At 41.9% G+C, this 25,414-nt stretch overlaps 1 protein-coding gene across 5 annotated transcripts in view; it reads right to left on the bottom strand.

Annotated features, from left to right (window-relative positions):
* The window catches only part of POU6F1 (POU class 6 homeobox 1), a 46,537-nt gene that overhangs the window by 7,165 nt on the left and 13,958 nt on the right, over window positions 1–25,414 (bottom strand). Inside the window, exons 1-10 of one of the 5 annotated variants that reach the window (XM_069972243.1) lie at window positions 22,203–22,223; window positions 15,429–15,539; window positions 13,096–13,187; window positions 12,128–12,215; window positions 10,360–10,540; window positions 9,641–9,750; window positions 8,828–9,053; window positions 7,849–8,099; window positions 3,945–4,073; window positions 1,873–2,091 (exon numbers count right to left, since the gene is read on the bottom strand). In XM_069972243.1, the coding sequence (XP_069828344.1) occupies window positions 1,873–2,091; window positions 3,945–4,073; window positions 7,849–8,099; window positions 8,828–9,053; window positions 9,641–9,750; window positions 10,360–10,540; window positions 12,128–12,181 (1,170 nt within the window). In that variant the 5' untranslated portion in view covers window positions 12,182–12,215; window positions 13,096–13,187; window positions 15,429–15,539; window positions 22,203–22,223. Of the gene's footprint in view, window positions 1–1,872; window positions 2,092–3,944; window positions 4,074–7,848; window positions 8,100–8,827; window positions 9,054–9,640; window positions 9,751–10,359; window positions 10,541–12,127; window positions 12,216–13,095; window positions 13,188–15,428; window positions 15,540–20,604; window positions 20,725–22,202; window positions 22,224–25,414 lie in introns of those variants that run through there. The other 4 variants (XM_069972242.1, XM_069972239.1, XM_069972244.1 and 1 more) reach the window with 4 other exon arrangements.

The raw sequence follows: 25,414 nt of genomic DNA, 5'->3' as shown, positions 1-25,414 counted from the left end.
TAAAACGCGATCAAAAAGTCGTATATGCGCAATCAAGGTTCCGATAGAAAGAACACATCATGGCGCAAAAAATGACACCTGACACGGCCCCATAGACCAAAGGATAAAAGCGATATAAGCCTGGGAATGGAGCGATTTTAAGGGACATATATTTGTTAACAATGGTTTGAATTTTTTACAGGCCATCCGATACAATATAAGTTATACATGTTACATATCGTTTTAATCGTAACGACTTCAGGAACATGCACAACAAGTCAGTTTTACCCCAGGGCGAATGGCGTAAATACACCATCCCCCCACACATTGAATTTTTTCCTGGTTTTGCAGTGTACTTTATGCAAAAATTCAGCCTGTCATTGCAAAGTACAATTAGTGACGCAAAAAATAAGGCTCATGTGGGTTTCTAGGTGGAAAAATGCAAGTGCTATGGCCTTTTAAACACAAGGAGGAAAAACTGAAAACGCAAAAACGAAAATTGGCCCCGTCCTTAAAGGGTTAAGCATGATTACACAGAGTCCTATGGACCAGCTCTATTGTCATTTCCATATGCTTTCCAAGCGCATAGAGGTCCTCATAGGTAATCAACCTCATTAAGGGATGACAACCAGTATAAATGCTGCTTGATGTATGACCACACATGTATGACTAAATTTTTAAACATGGGCACAGTCTGTCACTGGTAGGCTATAACCACTGTTGGCTGATTGGTTAAAATGACCTATTTTCAGCAACTTAAAGGACAACTCCGGCGAAAATTTTTTTTGGCTTATTTAACACACATTACAAAGTTATATAACTTTGTAATGTGGTTAAATACCCGGTCTGGCCCCCTTCCCCCACTTTCCGACCCCCGACCTCCCACCCCGGAAGTTAAAGAATATATACATTACCTATTACGGTCGTCACTGTCCTCTTCTCTGGTGTCGGGTGATGTCAGAGCTGGGGGCGGTCCGGGTCTTCTTCCTCCTCGGCGTCTTCATTGAGAGTGAATGGGAGAGAAAAGGCTGCTGGTGCACATGCGCACCAGCAGCCTTTTCATTGGCTGGAGCGCATCACATGGCTTCCAGCTTGCTCAGCCCTGGTTGGCTGAGCTTGCTGGAAGCCATGTGATGCGCTCCAGCCAATGAAAAGGCTGCCGGTGCGCAAGCGCGCTGGCAGCCTTTTCTCTCTCATGGACCCGGAAGAAGGAGACATCGCTGGACGGCGGACGCAGGTGACGGTGAGGCGGACGGCGGCCGAATGGAGTGGCGATCGTCACCGGAGGGATGGTGAGTATGGTGTCTGTGTGTGTCTGTGTTTTTTTTTTTGGGGGGGGTCCCGCCAGAGTTGTCCTTTAAGGCTGGGTTCACACACAGTATATTTCAGGCAGTATTTGGTCCTCATATCAGGTCCTCATAGCAACCAAAACCAGGAGTGGATTAAAAACACAGAAAAGCTATGTTCACACAATGTTGAAATTGAGTGGATGGCCGCCATATAACCGTAAATAACGGCCATTATTTCAATACAACAGCCGTTGTTTTAAAATAACAGCAAATATTTGCCATTAAATGACGGCCATCCACTTAATTACAAAATTATGTGAACAGAGCTTTTCTGTGTTTTCAATCCACTTCGGGTTTTTGTTGCCATGAGGACCTAACATGAGGACCAAATACTGCCTTAAATATACTGTGTGTGAACCAAGCCTCAATTTCAACATTGTGTGAACAGATCTTTTCTGTGTTTTTAATCCACTCCTGGTTTTGGTTGCAATATGAGGACCACAATACTGACTGAAATATACATAGTGTGAACCCAGCCTAAACAAGTATACCTTTACTAATACTACTAGACTCAGTTGCCTTGTATCTTTACATAAAATATCACCTGATGCTCTGTCTTAGCTGGTACATCTTGAGAGGCTTGTTTCCGTATAGCTGCTGGCTGGATAGCATTGCTTGCCAGTGTTGCTATTATCTGTCCTTGGGCATTTAATAGAAGCTGGGGCGTTACGGCCTGCACAACATTTTGAGCAGATAGGGCAGCTGCTGCGGCACCTGCGGTAATTCCTGGTGAATTCAACAACCATGGGAGAGCGCCAATAACCTAAGAGACAGATGAACATAAAATCATAAGTGACATGTAATGTTGCATAGACATGACAGTAAATCAATCATTCGTATATAAGTATAGTTGTAAAGCTACAGTAGTAGAATATAGCAAAATCCAAGACAGCAACTTAAAGTGCACCTAAATGCAATGAAATATAAGGAATTAGGCTACATTCACACATCTGTAGCCACTGACCCACAGCTATAGGCAGGACCTACAGATCTGCATCCACAACCTGTATGTGGTTTTACAGACTCCTTCATTTACTATAGGTGATTTGTGCCACAAATACAGGTTCATAAAATATCCGTAGAACATGGATCCGTAAAATTACTAATGTGTATAAGGGCCCACAGGAATGAATAGGGCAGTTTTCTGTGCATAACTGCGGATCTGCAAAAGTGGACAGAAATAATATGTGTGAAAGGGGCTTTGCAGTCAAACTACTATAAGTGGAGATTTACTCACTGAAATCTCTATTTCCTACACACTGATTTTGATGCAGAGATGGAGCACACTTCCCTTACCTTTGCACAAGATAAAATCCACTCATACCACTGGTGTATCATTAGAAAATGACCTATTTTTTAGGTTAAGTTTTTATGTAGCATAGCTCAAAAGAAGAGAGGTGGGGAGGAGCAACAGAGAGGCGTTGCAATTCTAGGGCACTGCAGCCCTAGGCCCCACTTTAACCCTGCTGCCCGGCGATAAATGTAATTTTTACATAAATAAGGGCACCAGCAAGGATTTGGACCACAGCAGTGACCAACTTCCATTAGCAGCTACACAAAAGTACCAATGGTTTAGGGTGGGTTGGGGAGGGCAACACAGATTTTCTTTAAAGAATCAGCTTCAGAGTATAAGTTCTTATGGTCCATGTGACTGCTGTAAAACATATCTCTGAACGCTAATAAAGAAGCCCCAGTGGGATGGCTGCCCTCAATCATTTAAATCATGTACAGAAAACAGATCAGTGCCATATGGATTTGACGACCCCAGAGCTCCTGTGTAATGCTGACTACCAAAGATGATTGCTGCTTACAGGGAATGCTTGGTCTTTAAATATTGTAACTGTTGCACACTAAGAAGTAAAGAGTGTGGATAAATGCATGGATTACAGAGCATGAAGTGTCAACAAGCATTTAATTCAGTAACACAACAGAATAATGGAAGGTATGAACTATGTACTAACCTAACTGTTATGGTCTGAATAAATGAGCCATTATATGCAAGCCTGTGTATGTGTTCTACACTAACCCATGTAATACATGTGTGCCACATGATGATCTTTTTATGCTTTATAAAGAAATGTTGAATAATGAATGAAACATTCTAGTGTTCTGGTGTTTGAATTATTAACTAAGAAGGGGCAAATGTTTTAATAAAATTTTCTTTAAAGAGGACCTGTCAGCCGGGATGCCATGGCAGAGCCAGCCCGACCCCCTGGTGGAGCCCGGCACACTTAACCCTCCCTAGAAGTCCTGCTCCTCACCAGGTCCCTGGGCGGAGAAATCATGACCCAAAGCTGAGCGCGCCCGTTTTGCAAAGCATTTTCTATGAACATCGGACTCATCTCTACTGCTTTGCATAACACGCGTGCTCAGCCTCGGGCCGTGATTTCTCCGCCTAGGGACGGGGTCCAGGAGTGGGACTTCTAGGGAGGTCTAAGAATGCTGGGCCCCACCGGGGGGTTGGGCGGGCTCCACTATGTCATCCTGGCTGACAGGTTCCCTTTAAATAATGATCTTATGTGATAAGTTGACTTTAAAAAATCTGTGAAAACTGGTATGAAGTGAAAGCGAACAAATTAAAGTCATTTCTCAGTGAAGCAAAACAGGAGTACTTGCCTGGCCCTGAGCATTGGTTATAATCTGGCTAGTGATGCCCTGTACCCCAGGAATAGCATTAGCAATAATAGGGGCAGCAGCCAGTGAGTTTAGCAACTGGGTTTGACCTCCTATTGATGCTGCACTGATCTGAAAAAGGAACACACAAAAATAACATTATTATTAATAACAACAACACCACAAATAACAGAAGAAATAATTTTTACTTTTTATACTATAAAACAATCCTGAATACTTGCATATTTTATTCTCACCACCTTTTCAAAGGTCACAAAGTATGCTCAGTAATGTTTTTAACAAGGGGACAGGTCCTCTCTATTGTCATCTATGTCCATGGGGCTTGCTATAAAGTAGAAAATTAGGATTAGGAATTGTACACTACAAACACCACTTTAAAACTGCTGAACTACTACTACTACAGGCTTGCTCAGTTCCCATTGGCTGAACAGCTGCAAGCCATCACTTGTCACATCTCACTTGCATATCTTCCCTCAGACTGACTCAGGCACATAGGCAGCTCCCCCCTCCCCTCATACCCTCTCTCCTGCTGCCCTGGACTCAGTGAAGGACTACTACTACTACTACTACTACTACTACTACTACTACCACCACTACCACTACCACTACCACTACCACTACCACTACTACTACCACTACTACTACTGTATAGCAAGAGAGCATCCTCTATGTCTAGAGGAAAGAACTGTTCTACATAAAGGGATTCTTTACTATAAGAGCACTAAGACCATGGAACTCTTCACTAGGAAAAGTTGTCATAATGAACTCATGAGGAGTTTAAAGGGAATATGTCAACTCAATACCTTCTTAGACTCAGAAATAGGCTAATTATAAGTATGCTGTCTGTGACAGCAAGTTATATCTTTATAATAAAGTTCTTTTGTATAACAACTCAACAGTCAGAGAGGTGGTGTCACACCTTAATGTATAGGGCTCTGTGCCCGTATCCAACTATACTTTATTGCTGGGGTCTATCAATTCTATACCAGACATCAACAGCATTATATTGGAAGTTATACAATAACTTATTACAATTTAGATTTTTGGAGTCAAAATGCAGTTTTCCTTTTGCTAAATAGTTTTTTTTGCTTTTCTCTGAATCAACTTTGTAGGCTTATAGGTTGAACTAGACTGACTTACCCTTTTTTAACAAAACAGTAGAGGTTGAAAAATACAAGTTTTTTTATACATTGTAATTGTTTCTGTGATCTACTTCAAAACACAAGTTCAAATTCAGAAACAGGAATTTAAAGGAGCCTATCAGGAATATCATGCTTCCCAAACCAGGGACAGCATCCCTCAATACACAAAGCTATGATTTTTTCTGAAGCAATGACACTTTCCAGAGACATCACAGTCTAAAAAACAAAATGAAGACAAGGTAAAAAGTAATCTAACTGGTCCCTACTGGCCTCTCCACATCCTGATTTACTGACAGGTCTCACTATACTTGTTTATTTGGTGTGACCTGTCATTCAAACCCATCAGGGCAAGGAGAAGTTGATGGAGAGCTGAAATCTGATGTTACTTACATACACTGCAGCAATTCCGAATAATTCATTGCTGGTTATGAGGAAGCCTGTTCCTGTTTCATGCCATGTGTGGTTTGGACAGCATAAATGGCAAGATAATATAATAATGGCAAGATGCTTCAGTCCGCAGTAGGAGCCTTGTTCTTTAACCCCTTAAGGACAGAGCCAATTTCCATATTTGCGCTTTTGTTTTTTCCTCCTTGTGCTTAAAAGGCACTTGCATTTTTTACCTAGAGACCCACATGAGCCCTTATTTTTTGCGCCACTAATTGTACTTTGCAATGGCAGGCTTAAATTTTTGTGTGTGATGAAATAAAAGAAAAAAAAAAACAACAACTATTTTTTTAATTTGTGGAGGTTTTGTGTTTACGCCGTTTGCCCTAGGGTAAAACTGACTTGTTATGCATGTTCCTCAAGTTGTTACGTGTACAACCATATGTAACTTGTGTAACTTTTATTTTATTTAATGGCTTTTAAAAAATTAAAGGACAAGTGCCATGAAAAACTTTTTCCCAGTAATTGAAGCACATTACAAAGTTATATAACTCTGTAATATGCTTCAATCACCTATCTGCCTCCCTTCCCTGTCTTTTCCCCCCTCCACCCCCGACCAGGAAGTGTCCTGACTCACACAGACCTGATTACTGTCGTCACCGTCACCAAGCTCTTCTCTCAGCTCCTTCTCCTGTTACACTAGCCTCCCCCCTCCCCTGCCTTGTCAGGTGACAGGCTTGCTCAGTTCCCATTGGCTGAACAGCTGCAAGCCATCACTTGTCACATCTCACTTGCATATCTTCCCTCAGACTGACTCAGGCACATAGGCAGCTCCCCCCTCCCCTCATACCCTCTCTCCTGCTGCCCTGGACTCAGTGAAGGAGTCATGTCACTAGAGAAGATAAGCTGAGCAAGCAGAGTCACCTGACAAGGAGGGGGAGGCTGGTGTAACAGGACCTAGAGCAGCCCTCCTGCTGATGACTCATCCTCACAAGAAGGAGCTGCCTGGTGACAGTGACAACAGTGGTGGGGGGTGGAGGGGGGAAAAGACAGGGAAGGGAGGCAGATAGGTGATTGAAGCATATTACACAGTTATATAACTTTGTAATGTGCTTCAATTACTGGGAAAAAGTTTTTCATGGCACTTGTCCTTTAAAACCTTTTTTAGGGTGCGTTCACACCTACAGGATCTGCAGCAGATTTGATGCTGTGTTCAGTTATTTAAATGAAATCTGCTGCAGAAAATCAGCTGCAGATCCTGTAGGTGTGAACGCACCATTAAAAAATAAATGTTCCTTAAAATCACTCTTACCATGCTTATAGCGCTTTTATTCTTTGTCTATGGGGCTATGCGAGGTGTCTTTTTCTGCACATATGCGCCTTTTTTTTTCAGATAGCACCTGGGATCACGGCAGGTCATAGCAGGGTCGCTGCGTGGCCCCCCTCTGAAAGCCCTTAATGACGCATGGGTGTACATTTACACGCTTGTTCGTTAAGGGGTTAAATCTGTCTACAGACTTTAGGTTTCCATTTACTAAACATTGTAAGCGGTCAGTAGAATCAGAGTAGTCTTTCAAAATACAACCAGAGTCTTCTGAAGTGTTTGGCAGGTCTGCATAAGTATTATTTAAAGCGACTCTGCACCCACAATCTAACCCCCCCAAACCACTTGTACCTTCGGATAGCTGCTTAGATGGATGCAGTTATTGTCATAAAGAATTACTTTTAAAATTATAGCCCTATGCCCTACGGCGTATATCTGTGCCCTAACTTTGCACCACCGCTCCGTCCCTCCTCCCCACCCTCTTCACCATTAGGAATGCCACTGGAACATTTACTTCTGTTTGAACGTTGCACAGGTTTCTTAATGATCCAGCCCATGTGCCGTGGTAACACAGGTGGTGAATAATAGGCAATCTGCCTGGAGCATTCCTAATGATGAGGAGGGCAGGGAGGAGGGACAGAGGGGTGGTGCAAAGTTAGGGCACAGATACGCCCGTAGGGCACGGAGCTGCAATTTTAAAAGTGATATTTTTTTATGACAATAACTGCATCACCTGCCAACTGGACTGCAGGACAGATCTTGGATTACAAGCAGCTATCCGAAGGTACAAGTGGTTTGGAGGGGTCAGATTGTGGGTACAGAGTCACTTTAAATGCTCACACCGGTAATGAGATAAATTCCTCGTTATCATTTGCAAGCACTATATATGATTTTTTTTACATCTTTTGAATTATTTCATATGTCAACTGAACTGAATTACTGTTCAGGCCTAAACCATGATAATCCTTAGTTTTCTGAAAAGTCTTTTAAATGTGGGATGCTTAGGTAAAATTTCATGATATGTGCGCATACTTACAATAGCTGGATTAAAAGTGAAGCTTGCTGGCTGGACAGTAATGTGTGTCTGAGGTTCTGCTTTGGCTACATTACTGCCCACCATGGCTGCTTGGGCTGGCAGAGCTGTTGGGACCTGCAGAGCAGCCTGGGGCTGTACAGCGGCCTGTAGTGCAGCCTGAGCCTGAACTGCGGGCTGTGCCTGGAAAACAGTCTGGATGGCTGGAGCTGCCTGAACTGGAGTTTGTAGGGCAGTATTCAAAACTGATGCTGCTGTAAAAACATAAAAAAAAATTAATAAATAATTATACCTGTTACCATAACTGAAAATTTACAAACCCCACATGAATATAAAAAATTCAACTACATGTAGCTTATCCTTTGTGTCACAAAATGAAACATTTCACTCAATCATCTTGTTTCCTCCTCGCCTTCTAAAAGCCATAATTTCTTCATTTACAGAGCCATGTGATGGCTGTTTTTTTGCGGGAGCATTACCACCCTATAAGTGAGTTGAAATTGACTAAAAGAAAAAAAAGCCGAAAACTGCAGAATCTGGGACCAGCATATAGGGAACACTTATGGCATATATTCTGGTTATTTCATAATTGTCCTTTAATAGTTAACACAATTTTGCATGTGAGGATACCAAATGAATATGTTTTCCGGTGGCTCTATAGAGAATGAATAAAGCAGTGGGTTACACGCTGACCTGCATTCATAACAAAGGAGCTGAGGCACAGATCAAGAGATCACCAGGGGGCAAGTAGGTCAGCCCAGATTAGTGTGAGAGCTATTTTGCAGAAACACTTGAAGGGATACCACTTTGCCTGAGTGGGGAGATTTATCAATAGTACAGTCAAAGTCAAAATGTGTCTGCTTTATCATACAGCATGAGCCACTATATTAAAAAAAACCCATCTGTGCAGTTTAGGTTTGGATTGTCTAAGAATTAGACAGTATTAGAAAATCTGGGTGAATAGGTTTTGGAGTCTTCTTACCTTGCAGGTTTGCTAGAGGCAGTTTGAACATTCCGCCAGCAGGTGGAGTAGCAGCTAATCCAGGAATAGTGGCTAGAGTTGCAGTGGGGAAATTCCAAACAGCCAGACCCTGTTGTCCTGCCATTTGACCAGGAATAGTGATGGGGATTAGAACAGGTTGACTAACTGCCCCTGTGGGAGCCATTACCCCTGTGACAAGTGTTGCCAAATTTTCCTGAGTCAAGACCTGAAAAGCAAAAATAATTTTATTAAGAAACTTTTGTTAACTCTATCAGTCTAGACATATGTCATATGCTGCAGATTTGCAATGCAAAATCCACATTGCAAATCCACAGCAAGTCTGCCATGTCTTAACACACCATTATTAAGAGACTAGCACTGTGATCACGGTGCCTCTATAAACAGATATGGTCCAACAGCAGTCCCAGTCTTCTCCCTTCTATTATAACTGTCTTTGTTCTGAGGTTACCCTCTGGTTCTGACCCCGGCTTGTGTTCTGCATACCTCTCTACCTTTAGGCTAGGTCCTGTGCACCTAGTTAGGGTATGGGCCCGCTTTCTAGAGCGAATGGGCCAAGCAGGTAAGGATAAGTGGTGCGGGTGGAGATCAGGAATGCACAAATTCCCCTCCCCTTTTTTACAGTATACCTGACTTATATTTCCTTTTTTGTTACAGGGTTATTCACATCAGAGAAATTATGGCAATATGACAATATATTTCAAAATGTACGGATACATGTAAAGCTCATTAGCATATATAACAAATAAATATGTCCTTTTACGAATTATATAGGGGAAAAAGTCAAAGACTCACCTGGGGGGCTGTCTGTACAGCAAAAGATGTAAGGGTTGCCTGAGGATGGTTTGAGGCATGAGTGAAAAGGGATGGCAGAGAAGGAGAGACTAGTCCAGCTGAAGATTTCACTACAGAAGCAAAGCGCAAAAACATGAAAAGAAAAAAAAAACAACACATAATTTGCAAGAGTCAAAGTTGCACGTAGAGTAAAAAATAAAAACCATAATAACAACGCTCTGATAAATAGCATTACTTGATATGCCATGTCTGACTTCTGGGATTCCCAGCAGTCATAAACATGGGGCCGATCAAGTGGAAGAAGTTACTTTTATACTGTATATTATGTAACTATTATATGTTAGTGTAAAATTCATGTCCTTAAAGGGTTTGTTTGGGCAGGAGGTTTTAATGTATGTAAAAAAAAAAAATAATAATTACATGCACTCACTTTTCTGGCTTCCACACCTCCAATGGCATTATGCTGCTATACCCCCGCTGTGCATCCACTTTCCAGTTCGGGGATTGTGATGTCACAGGCCTGTCCAGTTAGTCATGACGCCAAACCCAGAAGCAGCCACACAGCGGAGACAAAGCAGCACAATACCAGCAGCAGCACAAAAGTCAGGAAGGTGAGTACATGTAATTTTTTTCTCTCTTTCCAAGCACATACATAAAAACTCTGCTACCAAGACAACCCCTTTAACATCTATTTTCATCATACCTCAGTGGATCCATACCTACAGACTCTGTACTTGAATTCTCCGTCTGGCACAGCACAGTCTCCCTTGCTAAGTTATTAGTTACTGAAGATTCAGATACTGAAGGCTCCACGGCTTTTCCAGGCTCTTCAGGTTGAGTTGGTGCATCCACACCTACCTCCAAAACCCGAATAGTCTCATGGCCAGACATCACAATTACCTGCGAGGCAATAATATATATTATAAAATAATAAATATATATCCCTATACAACATAAAGACAGCTTTCCTGAAATTTCACATCTTGTACATTCATAAGCAAGAGCTAGGAGATGTTCTCCCAGTATCAGGGACACTGTCTGACCATTAAAATCTGCTTGCATAGCATACCCATCCTATCTAATCCTTTTTTTAATATGGTGGGCAATCAAGAAAACCATAACCACTAGAAGCCCATGTAACAGCCCTCCATAAACACAGCAAAGACTCCACTTTCTGACCCAAATGTCAGGAAAATAAACTGATGCCATTGCTACATCGCTGTGTGTCAGTGTGAAGAGAGGTGCCCCAAGACTTGCATTATGCGGCCATCACCTCATGTGACTCAGAGCCAGAAGAGGACATCACTGACCGTGGACATCTCCTGGCTCATTCTCCCCAGTGGTCGTGGTCTGAACACTGACCACTGCCTCCCTGATATGTAAAACTTTTTTTTTGGGGACCCTTTAAGTAATACATTTTGTGACAGTGCCTCTTTAAATGATAATGCTAAATACAAAGCAACACGGGAGCTACAAGATACAAAGAAGTAAATAGAAATATATATAAAAAAAAAACCACAAATTACACTTAAGGCCCCCATACACTTTATACTTTTGTTGGCCGTACCCGCCATTTTGTTCTTGAGGAGATAAAGACTGACTAGATGAACCAGGTGATCTTCTTCTGCCGACACTGTCTATGCATCTAAATTTCTAGTTCAGACCATTATTTACAGCTAATGCCACAAAAGATATAATAAGAAGTAAGGAGTGTAGCCTTGAATAAGTGAGCAAATTGCTGCCCACTGTAAAAATAACAGAATATTCTTTGGGTCTATCATCAAAACTAAGTAAAAATTAAGAGTAGAGAACCAAATACAAAAACAAATCAAGCAATTGCTCATACAAGTCCCCTAGAGAGAAGATAAATTTTTTTTAAAAAAATCATTAAATAAAACTCCTCCTTAAAAAAAAAAGTGTAATGAAAAAACTAAATAATTGGCATTGCTGCATGCAGAATTGCATCTATTTTCTTATAAGCTATTAAGAATTGGATCCCTAGGAAAATAATTAAGGGGAACCGAAAAAACATTCACCTAATCTTGCAGAATTGAGTACTACTGTAGTTTAAGTGCTAAGTACAGTATCACCAAAAAATCTTTAATACCTTTAGAAATACATGTATTTAATAAATCTTTCTGTATTTAATAACTATAGTAATACAATCAACAACCTGGAGGCAGAATGCAGACATATACCCCAGTATTACAGGGGTCTTCTGGGACATTTTACTCACTGTATATTCTGAGTGCTGCACCAAACAGCAGGCTGAAGGTTGCAGGTGTTGCCCCCCCCCTGCCAGTGTGATACTAGTGACCTACTGTGAGCATAAGCCATCAATAAAGTCTAGAAAAAACATTAAACACACACTTATACTCACACACACTAATAATCACTAAACACTTTAATTCAATAAAAATAAATAAATTGAATAAACACTAATAATCACTGGGGTGCAAGTAAAATTATTACTACTTGCTATGATACCTGTTCATTGACGGTAAGTGGCGAATCATGTTTTTTGACAGTACCAGTATCCATTGTGTTTAATCGTATGCCTCACGCCTCCTGCATGCTGTGAAACAAGATAATGTACATTTCAGGGTTATTATTATAATTTTTTAAATACAGAAAGTATTGTATATACGCCATTTGTTCCCCAATTATTAGTCATTTGTAGGGTGCATGTTCTTGTGTTTAATATTTTAAACTGCATAGGTTGGCTGATGAATTCTGGAACCCTTTACTTTTCTGATATGCTTTTTTATTTAAAGGGTAACTATAATATCTCCAGGTGGCGGGTTCTTCACCCTCTACAGTAAGCAGTAAACAAAATTGCTGGAAGTCCCATGGACTTGCATTGCAATACACTGGCAACGCAAGTCTATGGAATGTCCGGCAATTAGAGATGAGCGAACCGGGTTCGGGTCGATCCGAACCCGAACGTTCGGTATTTGATTAGCTGTGGCTGCTGAACTTGGATAAAGCTCTAAGGTTGTCTGGAAAACATGGATACAGCCAATGACTATATTCATGATTTCCACATAGCCTTAGGGCTTTATCCAAGTTCAGCAGCCACCGCTAATCAAATGCCGAAAGTTGGGTTCAGAGCATGCTCGAGGTTCGCTCATCTCTACGGGCAATTCCACCCAGATGAGATGATAAAAAGAGGTAGAGCACAACAGTAAATCAATCCAATGGCTGACTGAATATAATTTAAAATTATTAGGAATAAACCCGCAACAAATTTTGCCAGAAATGTCTCCTAGTAACTGATGTGCTGATGTGCCCAGTACGGGAACCTATCACCCATGTGAGCATGAACAAAGCCTAAGATCGAACTCACAAAACGATTGCAGCATTTGTCTAAATTTGATATATAGGAATACAGCAAGCTCTACTAATTTCTCATGGATTTCTATATTTATAATAAAAAAAAGAACACAGCAGCTTACCTAGTGATTCTCAGTGCTTGAAAGAACTTCTGTATTTTTTGTAGACACTCTGTTTCTGTAATATCCATTTCACTTCAAATAATTGAATTTCACTTGTATAAACAAATAAAAGAAAAATAATTATATTAGTTGGATCTAAATTGTTTATTCCCAGATGTTGCGGAAACACTTCAGGCAAAACTGGTTCAGTGACGCAGATTTACTATTGGAATGTGTGCTGAAAAACTGGTGCACAAACCCAGCAAAGTGGCTTTAGAAAGGGTTCTGCCTGTCCCATAGTTTCAATGATATTAGCCGGCGAATTGCTCCCTCTGCCCAAAGAATTGACATGTCAATTCTATGGGCGGTCGGTGGGAATTCGCTGACAAATAACACTACTCTGGTAGCATTGAATTGTAGAATTATCATAGATATGTATGGGCAGTAAAGCTTATAGGTATTTGGTGTTAGGTTTAGAGTTCAAGGATAGACCTTGGGAAAGATTAGGGATAGCTAGTGGTTCCTGTTTATCCTCTTCTGCTTCAAGTTCTGACTGCCATTATCATGATCAACATCAATCACTAGAGAGACGACTGCTATAGATGGAATTCAGTTCTGCCATCTTGTGACAAACCAGTGTTGATACACGGATGGGGAACAGGCTGTTGGAACTTTAGAAAGTTACTGCCTATTATAATGTGTATTAAAATATTTCAAGTATTCAGAAGCACTAATAATTTATAAAAAGCTAATTATAATCACAAAAAATTACAAAAACTTTTTGGGTGAAAACCTCAACAACCCCCACACTGAACAGCCAAGTGAACACTGGCTGCAACTTATATAATACTTTCTGCATATGTGTATCACGGATAAAACTGCCCATACACAGGAGGTATCAGTTGACCGAATTCAGAAAAAAAGCCAAGCTGTTAGTAATGTGGAGGTGCTTTACATAAATATTGGCTTGTTTACCTATGTTTTGTGGATATGCAGATTGCATTTTACTAGCTTTGTAGCACTAACCTATTTTGTCAAGGTGTTCCTTGCTAACTTTATACTTATATATTTATCTGTGTATAAATTCACAAACATTTATGATAAATAGGCACCTTCACTTTAGGGCATGCTTTTAGAACGTTTTTGCATCCATACACATATCTATTGTCATCCCTGATTTTATACCGAGCTTTCCTTGAGCACATTTGTGTTGTGACTTTGGCCACAGCAGGAAACATCCAGTATGTCACCTTGCATACAGTGGTAAACCGAATTGCAACACAAAAATAAATTGTTTCCTTTTAATTGGATACATCATTAGGTTATGTTCACACACTGTAATGCATTTAGGAACCTAATGTCATACGTATAAATACGTATTGTTGACGTGAAGGGGTTAATAAGGAAACTTATATGTTAATTTATTAAATTGCATATACAGTACTGATTAATACTATGCCATTGTTGCCGATCTGACAGGACAGAGGTAAGTATTAAACCTCTGTCTTCCAGTGTAAGTGATTGGGACCCCTGCAGTACTTCTCTTGTCACTGACACCCTTAAACGCCATAATTGCTATAGACCGTTATATTTAATGGTGGTTTTACACGGAGCGATAATTCGCCCAATCGCACGATTAACGATTTTGAATGAACAATTTTTTTTTTAGAACAATCGGCGTTTAGACGGAATGATACATCGTACGGAATATTCATTTTGCAATCGTTTTGCGATCGCTTAAGCCTATCTCACACATAGGGGAAATCGTTGAAAGACTGTTTACACTGAAAGATCTGCAAATTTTTTGCGAACGATTTGAGAACTTGTTGAAAGACCAAATTGAACGATTTTTCGCTCGTCGCTTGATCGTTCGCTGCGTTTACACGGACGATTATCGTTCCAATTCGACCGTTATCGTGCAAATTCGAACGATACATCGTTCCATGTAAAACCACCATAAGGGGTTCATGGCAGGCAGCTGAGTGATCAAGGCTGTCTGTCATTATGCTTGGCTCCTGGGACACTAATGTATGTGAGGCAAATCACAGTGAAGCAGCCCAGGACACACATAGGGTGCGTTTACATGTACAGGATCTGCAGCAGATTTGAAGCTGCAGATTTGCTTTTAATCTGCAACTACAAATCTGCTGCATATCCTGTACGTGTGAACGCTCTCTAAAATTCCAATATGTCAGGAATATTTATACATTGTCCAGGTATGGCTGACAAGAAGGGGTTAAAGCACTTTAAATGTAACTAATAAAATAAAAGTTAAATAATTAAAAAAAAAAAACTTTTTATGAAAATTTCCATTATAATCATTATGAAGTGAGGCACTCCCTTCACTGCAGTACCTGACATTGCAACGTCCATATGCATGCAACGGTGTTCAGTACTGTAGCGGAGTCTTTTCAAGTGTCAGGTTCAACCTTGTATGCCTGGTGTATGAGGTACAACCAAGAAAACTGTGTGATAATGAAAAGAAGAAATCTAGTTTACACAGTTGATCCAGCTGAGAATTTATACTTAAAGCGACTCTGTACCCACAATCTGTCCCCCCCAAACCGCTTGTACCTTCGGATAGCTGCTTTTAATCCAAGATCTGTCCTCTGGTCCGTTTGACAGGTGATGCAGTTATTGTCATAAAAAATTACTTTTAAAATTGCAGCTCTGTGCCCTATGGGCGTATCTGTGCCCTAACTTTGCACCACCCCTTCATCCCTCCTCCCCACCCTCTTCATCATTAGGAATGCTCCAGGCAGATTGCCTATTGTTCACCACCTGTGTTACCACAGCACATGGGCTGGATCATTAAGACACCTGTGCAATGTTCAAACAGGAGGAAATGTTCCAGTGGTATTCTTAATGATTAAGAGGGTGGGGAGGAGGGACAGAGGGGTGGTGCAAAGTTAGGGCACAGATACACCCGTAGGGCATGGGGCTGCAATTTTAAAAATAATTTTTAGGACTATAACTGCATCACCTGCCAAGCGGACTGCAGGACAGATCTTGGATTAAAAGCAGCTATCTGAAGGTACAAGTGGTTTGGGGGGGGGGGGTAGGGTGTCAGATTGTGGGTACAGAGTCGCTTTAAAAGGGAAACTATAAGCAGGTTAGACAAATCTAATCTGCGAATATCTCCCTATTGTGCATGGGGCTGGATGACAAAGGCAAGTCTCCTACTTTCATCCTCAGTGCCTTTCCTGTGCAGTTTGTAGTGTAATCCTGTGCCCGGTAAGCCTGTCTGGAGCACTGGGGGTGGGGCTACCACAACCAGAGCACCAAACCAGGTGTGGTAGCCCCGCCCCCAGTGCTCCAAATGGCCCTACCAGACACGGGATACAAACAACATGGCAACAGTGCTGAGGATGAAGGTAAGAAACTTCATGCTCAGTGCCTCGTGCGCAATAGGGAGATTTGTCTAACCTGCTGATAGAGGACCTGCCACCACTCCTGGCTTGTCTGTTTTAGCAATACATACAATGCCCAGGAAATAATTCTGAAACATCTCTCATAGCTCTGTGTTGTGCTGTCCCTACACTGTTTTATACTATCCAATTACAGCTGACAGTGTCAGACTGTGTAGGGATACATCCCCAAATGGTAATACCCAGCTGGTTATGGAGTCATACATTTCTAGTAATAATAATAGAGGAACAGCACATCACAGAGCTATGGTATAAGAAATTATATTCCAGAATTGTTATTTCATGGGCAATGCTAAAACAAACAGGCAAGGAGTGGTGACAGATGCACTTTAAAGCAGACTTGCCCGCAGGTGTGTTGTTTAGAGACTACTGACGTGTTTCATACAGAGATTTATCTGAGAGATTTTTGAAGCCAAAGCCAGGTCTTTCCTTTATGACCTGTTCTCTGTTTACAGTCTGTTTCTGGCTTTGGCTTAAAAATTTGTCAGATAAATCTCTGTGTCACCTAAGGCCAAGACTGTATGGGACCTCTGATCCTTAATCTGTGCATACCTTTAAAAAAAAATGATTTACTTCTCCAGATAAAAGTTATTATGCTTTTTAATGGATATGAAAATTGATATGCCCTAGAAGCCATGGGTTGTTTCCCTGGGCTACAAAAGCCCAGCAACGTTCATTCCATCCACTTTTTAGCAACACATCTGCTTGCAACCTCATTTGAGAAACATTGATAATAAGTAAATGAGATGAATTTGCTGAGCTTTTGCAGCCCAGGGTACCATCCCCTGGGATTTTTAGACTAATTTGCATATCAATTCAAAGCATGATATTGACCTGGAAAGGTCAATCTTAAAAACAAAGGTATGTACAGATTCAGGACAGGAAGCCCTATTTTAGCCTTAGTTTATACACAAAAAGCCTGTTGACAGATCCAAATTTAAGATGGTCTCCCCACAACTGTATTTTAGAGTTGAAGTGAAAACTCTTAGGGCCCATTTACACAGAAAGATTATATGACAGATTATCTGCCAAAGATTTAAAGCCAAGGCCAGGAATGGTTTTGAAAAGAGGAGAAATCTCAGGCTTTCCTTTATTACCTGATCTCTGTTTATAGTCTGTTTTTGCTTTGGCTTCAAATCTTTGGCAGATAATCTATCAGATAATCTTTCTGTGTAAATGGACTCATAGAACAGTCTTCCTTTATTCTTAACAATCTGACAAATTGCCTATCACAGTACAAAGCCCAGACAGACAAACTAGGTTCTAATGTAAACAAAGATGCAACACAAATGCAAATGTGGGAACATAGCCTAAAGGGGAAAAAATTCAGAAGAGATCAACATTTAACTATAGGTTTCTCTTTTATATTTGCATCCGCATTTATATTACCTTAAGAAGCAGCTATATTACTTTAACAGCTATAACAAGCTTGTCATCACTGCATTGATATTCACGTTAATTTTTTTTATTTCAATGTTTATTTTATACGATTATGATACAAACTGCAGAAATATATAACAGGTTGTATACATGTGTAAATGGCGGCTCTGCCACAATATAGAGTACCTCTTGCATGCTGAGACACCAATCTGAGATGCCAACTTTATTGTTGGAGATTTGCTCAGCTTCTATTTGTTAAGTTGCTGAAGCTGTTAATTCCATTAGTGCTGCCCTTGTGTTATTTTTACTTCATTGGCATCCTGAATCACCAGCTTGGATGACATTCAGATCCTAATTATTGCATGCATACATTTCACCTATTGTATATTTTAGCAGCACATGTACCACGTTACCTAGGGAACTGCTCTAAGGGAAGTTACATTTCCCCAGTATATATTAGAGAAATGGGTGTTTATCTTCTATCCTGCTGGCAGTGCACAAAACAGGAACATGCCATCTGTTAATGGCTGCCCAAAAACATTTCATTAAAGGATACTGATCACTTCTAATGTATATGTTCTAGCTGCAAATGTAAGATTGCCTTAGGCTCTGTTTTCACCTGCATTGTCAATTCTGGTTCTGTTCCATCATAGAATATAAACAGGAAAACAAAATGATGGCGTGCCATATCTGTCACAGAAAGGTAAACTGACTCATAATGGGGTCTGACAATATGATGGGAAGAATAGCGCTGCATGCTCTGCGCCCCCCCCCCCCCATCAGATATGACACAATGTGTGGCACTGGCTATGAACAGAGCCTCCACGACAGGCATGAATACAGCATATGTATATACAGTATTTCCTAATAGTTACCCTCCAAAATACCCTGCTATAATGGTAATTCCCTACAGGTGAATAGAATGCTGCCCGTGCACTATGTTCAATCCTGGGTTCAGTTTTTCTCAGTTCTCATGATCAGTGAATGAGAATGATACAGGTTGCATGACCTGCAAACATTATAGAACATTATAGAACTCTGGCCCGTGGTGCCATTATTTTTGGCCCGCCACACTATTCTACTCTTTAATTAATTTTGGCCCGCCGACATCACAGATTATAATATAGGAGGTCCGAACGGCCGCTCAGACCTCCCATATTATAATCATGTAGGCCACAGGCAGTTTTTAGCCTGCAGGAAGGGTGAATCTATGGGGAAAGGCTGGCTACTCCATAAGAGGCTATGGGGGATGGCTGGCTACTACATAAGAGGCTATGGGGAAAGGCTGGATACTGCATAAGAGGCTATGGAGGAGGGCTGGCTACTACATAAGAGGCTATGGGGAAAGGCTGGATACTCCATAAGAGGCTATGGCGGAGGGCTTGCTACTTCATAAGAGACTATGGGGGAGGGCTTGCTATTACATAAGACTATGGGAGAGGGCTGGCTACTATATATGAGACTTGTGGAAGGCTGGCTACTACATAAGAGGCTATGGGGAGGGCTGTCTACTATATAACAGGGTATTGGAGAGGACTGGCTTCTATATAAGACTATTCGGGAGAGCTGGCCTCTATAAAAGACACTATTGGGGAGGGCTGGCTTCTATATAAGAGACTATTGGGGGCTGCCTACTATATGGGGCACTACTGGGAGGGCTGGTTAGTATATGGGACATTTGGGAGGGTGGTGACTATTATATGGGTCACCATTGGGAGGACTGGCTACTATATGGCTACAATAAGGGGCACCAATAGTAGGGCTAGCTACTATGTGGGGCAATATTGGGAGGGCTGGTTTCTATGTGGGACACTATTGGAGTGGTTGGCTACTGCATAGGGTACAGTTCTGGGATTACTTACTGCTTGGGGGAAAATAATGGGTAACCATTGGGGTTGAGGTTTAACCATGTCATAGCAATTTATCTTATCATTTATCATAGTTTACTAGCTTTTCTACGAGCAAATACACAACACAAATATGACAGATATAGTTACAAAATGCAAACTGTTGTCACCGTCTCAGTACAGGAACCCACCCGAAGACCTCAGCGTGACACTCCCATATGTGGTAACACTCGACCATTCGTGGTGCTCTGCTTAAACAAGTCCAGCAGTATCTTGGCAATAGAGAATACATTGCAATTGTTTACTCCTTCTAATCCCAGCAAAACAATGAACAATGTGCAATTACACTGAAAGATTAGTTAAAAAATGCTGAACTTGAGCGAACGAATGTGGAATTACAGTGAACGATTAGCGATGATTTTAGGTTCAGATCTAAATCAACGACACAAACGATTTTTTGATCGTTGCCTGCTATTACACCAAATTATTTTTGTTTAAATTTGAACGCTATAACGATTTTTCACACGATAATCGTCCAGTGTAATAGGGCCCTTAGGAACTCATGCCTGGCTCCAAGGTCCTGTTAGGTGTAGGGAGAAGATATAATCCTTAAGAGATCTGGATTGTTTGCTAGCCACGTCAATGTTTCTCTAAAAATAAGCTGTACCCTAAAAATAACCCCACCCTCAGTGCACCTAGCGAATTTCAGAATAAACAGTATAAAATGTATGGGGGGGGGGGGGGGTGTCAGGAGCCTGTCACCCGGGCCCCTGGGGTGACAGGTCCTCTTTAAGTTCTTTAAGGTACGTTTCATAAAGCCATATCTGTCATATTTGTATCTTGGCAAAAGAGAATATAGTGAAGGCGGCACTCACCGGAAATGGTTAAAAGATGCTTTATTACGACAGTAAAGGCAACAGCATAAGGTGCTTTCCACAAAAATTAAGGAGAGACGGCCGTTTCACATGTAAAACGCTTCTTCTAGGCTCGGCTGTTTACAGTGGATGTGCGGCCGATAACAATGCATCTGAACGGCCACACCATTCATTTAGCCTGCAAAGTGTGATCTGCGCTCATGTTCTTCCTTACATTGGGCCGTGCAAAGAGCTCTTACTGAGCTGTTGGACTTGAGTAACAGAAAAAAATATAAAACCATAACAAGACAGTTGTCAACTGCATTTTTTAACTAATCGTTACGTGTAATTGCACACTGTTCATTGTTTTGCTGGGATCAGATGGAGTAAATGATTGCAATAATGAATGTAGTAACGATTGTAACTAACAACTATTGTTCTGTGTAATATGGTGAACGATTTCAGGTTAACAATAAACAATCTCAATTGCGATCGTTTATCATTAGGGTCCTATTCCACGGGCCGAGGAGGTCCCGATCAATGATGTAAACGAGCGCAGATCTGCTAGATCGCCGCTCGTTTACTGGGCCTATTCCACGGCCCGATGATCGCTGAGCGAGGGCTGCAGGGACATAGTTACCGATGTCCTTGCAGCATACATTACCTGTCAGGTCTTCTGCTCCGCTCCGTCCTCCTCCCCGGGTCCGGCGCGCTCTAGCTTCAGAATGGTCTGTCAGCTGACAGGCCACTCAGCCAATCACAGGCCGCGGAGGTCCCGGCCTGTGATTGGCTGCGCGCTCCGTCAGCTGACAGGCCATTTTGAAGCCAGAGCGCGGGATCCGGGGAGGAAGACGGAGCGGAGAAGAAGACCTGACAGGTAATGTATGCTGCTGCTGCTTCTCAAAGCGTCGGTCACCTGCCGTGCACCGCTATTCAACCGTAGCGATGTGCGGTGGGGGAACGATGATTTTAGGTCTGGCCCTAAATGAACGATCATCGGCTGATCGTTCTCTCTATTTCACAGAGCGATAATCGGCCGAATGGGTCCGATTCGTCCGATTATCGCTACTGTGGAATAGGGCCCTTAGTTGTTAATCGTTAAAAATCGCTCCGTGTAATAGGATCCTTAGGCTACCCTCCAGTGAGTGTATAAGCTATATGGTTTTGTTTTACTACTCAAGTTAGTGTACCGCTGCTTGATTTGCATGTTATCATAATGTTTACCTGATAATATTCACTTATATCATAATGGAATGTGTGTATTTACACCAACCACACTGCATACATTCTACTGCCATCTTTTTATCCACATGAACGGGATAGTATGCATATGTATTAGTTATTTTATAGAACGTTGTGTGAGGGCACCTTGAGCATAACAGACATCCAGTGAGTGTAAAACCTGAAATAAGCTGCCTTTTGTGTGACTGTCTCGCATAACAATATGCTGTTGCAAACCCATTGCCTGGTACTGTTATTTATATGAGATTTTCTGATACACATATCTAGTAGTATATATATTGTTAAGATTTTCTAGCTACAATTTGCTTTATATGATTTGGAAATTTAGGTTGCAGCAAGGGAGCAAAGGAGGTAGGAGTATTTTTTTTTTCACTCACCTTCTCCCCGGGCATAGAGCATAAATGAGTCCTCCTGGCCGGACAACCTCTTTAAGGGTGATGTTTGATTTATTTCTGCATTTCACTTACTCCATTTATTGTTTCTTTCACCTATATTGAAGGAGGGAACATCACTGTGATTGGAGACTCTCTCATTAGGGTAGGTACTCCAAGAGGCAGGGAAAGTTATCTTTTAGGGGTCACCTTTCTGGCTACATTCACACACCTATTGTCCTGTCTGCAATTGCGGGCACACAATTGCAGACAGAACATAGAACCAATGGTATTCAATGGCCCGATTCACACGTCCATACGTGTGCATGGGCCACACGGATTGCTACGCTAATGAAGTGGTAATGTAGTGCTCCGTGAAGCACGGAGCACTACAGATGCACATCCGTAGTGCGGGCCGCAGTCAGGGGCTGCACTACGGATGTGTGAATGTAGCCTCTATCTTCTCTAGTTGCTATCCCTTAATGCATATTTTTTCCTGTTTTGAATTGATTTGGTGTATCTACTCATCAAGTCTCTAGTAGCGTTAAGCGGAAAAGCTGAACTGTTTGGGTTTGGGAACATTCTCCAAACCCAAACGCTCAGCATTTGACTCCCCACGATTGCAAAGGTTGGATGCTGCACCAAGGGAGTCTGAACTTTGCCGAACCCAAACAGTTAAGCCTCTCTGCTCAACACTAGTCTATAGCTATGGTGGTTGGCTGAGATCCTATAGTCTATTTTAATCTTTTTAATCTTATTGGATTTGCTAGTTCACATTGAGAAAAGATAAGTTTTAAAAGGTATTGGATTTATTTATTTGGTCTTTTGTCAGTCATTGCAGTATCTCAAACAGACTGAATGTTTATGGTGCAGGTTAAAAAATAAACAAAAAAACTGGTCTATGACAAGGCTCTATCTTGCAAAGCCAGTTTCACATGACTATAATACAGGTGCATTATTTTTTTTTTTTTTTTGGGGGGGGGGGGGGGGGGGGGGGGGTGGTCCAGAATGAACTATCCAAGACCCCCTTTAGGGCAGACAGGTCAACTCCATGTTATGCTATGTTAATATATGCCTTTTTTGAAGGAAACATTACAGATATTTATATACTGTCTATATACTTCATTGACATTGCTGCAGTTGTGCTATGGTTAAGCAAAATGGTGGCAGGGATGTTCACCTCTAAAAGTCGTGTAGCTATAGCTAGCAATAATAGTAGAAGGGAGTCAGCACCGGGCACTACTGTTCCCCTCGTGGACAAAAAGTGGTAATCTCCTTCCCACAGCCAAATTTAAGGGTGGTATTACACGGAACGATTATCGTTCGAAAAATCGTTAAATCGCTCGGATTTGAACGATAATCATTTCGTGTAATAGCAGGCAACGATTAAACGACCAACGAGAAATCGTTGATCGTTTAATAGGATCCGGACCTATTTTTATCGTTTGATCGTTCGCACATCGTTCGGTGGAATAAGAATTCACAGCTGAAACGTACGCAATAGCGACGACTAAACGACCGCAAATAACGATCATCGTTTCGTGTACTTGGGCAAACGATTTCGGGTCGTTTGCCTTAGCGGTCGTTTAAGATCGTTTATCGTTAGTCGTCGGAAAATTGCTTGGTGTAATAGTACCCTTATGCAGTAACAGCATAGCCAGTAAGTCAAAGATAAAAGGCAATCTATACTCCACCATCCTCAGATACAACATTTCAGCGGGTATTACTGCCTTTACCAAGCACAAGTGACTGACACACAATGCAGGTTTATATACATACCAATACGAAATCATTGGTTCAGGTTAAGACCCGAAACGCAAAGGCCAGGAATTTTAATTTTGTACCACTTTTATATACCCAAATAAAGATTAATTAACTTCATTTTATGAAAGCTGTGGATCCCCTCTTCTATTTTCTCCTGAAAAAGTACCTAAGTAGGTAGTCCTGAGGCAGTGCACAGACTGTATAGTATTATCCTTAAAGGAGGGCAATCAGGGAGAGCTGATAGGACTGGTGTGGGGTGGCCTTGCTTCTAGGGCAGTCATGTCAAACTCTGGCCCCTGGACCAAATCTGGCCCATGGTGCCATTGTTTTTGGCACGCCAGGCAATTCAGAGTTTGAATTTGGCCCACCATAGCTACTATACAAGAGACTATGGGGGAGGGCTGGCTACTGTATGAGACTATGGGGGAGGCCTAGCTACTATATGAACTTACTGGGGAGGGCTGGCTACTATATAAGAGACTGTGGGGGAGGGCTGGCTACTTTATGAGACTGCTAGGGAGGGATGGCTACTATATGAGACTATTGGGGACGGCTGCCTACTATATAAGAGACTAAGGGGGGAGGGCTGACTACTATATAAGAGACTAATGGGGGAGGGCTGGCTACTATATGAGACTACAGGGGAGAGCTGACTACTATATAAGAAACTATGGGGGGAGAACTGGCTACTATATTAGACTACAGGCGAGGGCTGGCTACTATAAAAGAGACTTTTGGGGAGGGCTGGCTACTATATGGAACACTACTATTTGGGCACTACGGGGAGGGCTGGCTAATATGTGAGACTACAGGGGAGGGCTGGCTACTATATGGGACACATGGCCCACCATGGCTACTATATAAGAGACTATGGGGGAGGGCTGGCTACTATATGAGACAATTGGGGAGGGCTGCCTACTATATAAGAGACTAAGGGGGGAGGGATGGCTACTATATGAGACTACAGGGGAGGGCTGACTACTATATAAGAAACTATGGGGGTAGGCTGGCTTCTATATGAAACTACAGAGGAGGGCTGGCTACTATATGAGACTACAGGGGAGGGCTGGATACTATATAAGAAACTATGGGGGGAGGGCTGGCTACTATATGAGACTACAGGGGAGGGCTGACTACTATATAAGAAACTATGGGGGGGGGGGGCGTGTCTGGACGCTAGGCAAGATGGCCGCGTAATAGAAGAGCTCCGCTCCACACCGCCAGCTACATCAGCTTTACCCACTTCACAGCACCCGTTTTCATCCTCCTCCCCCGAAAATCGCCGTGGGAAACACTCAGGACTCCATCGCTCCACTTACCCGGTGCTTACAGACATCTTGGAGCCGCGGAACGGATCCCCGTACTCCGCTCTCACAGCAGCGCCCGCCATCTTAACAAGGCACAAGACACCTGCGGTTCCTGCCCGCACAGCTATACGCCGCCGACACCGGATC

The sequence above is a fragment of the Dendropsophus ebraccatus genome, chromosome 5 (assembly GCF_027789765.1).
Source record: "Dendropsophus ebraccatus isolate aDenEbr1 chromosome 5, aDenEbr1.pat, whole genome shotgun sequence".
NCBI lineage: Eukaryota > Metazoa > Chordata > Amphibia > Anura > Hylidae > Dendropsophus > Dendropsophus ebraccatus.
Note: the sequence above shows the minus strand (reverse complement) of the source record. Positions and strands in the feature narration are given on the sequence as shown.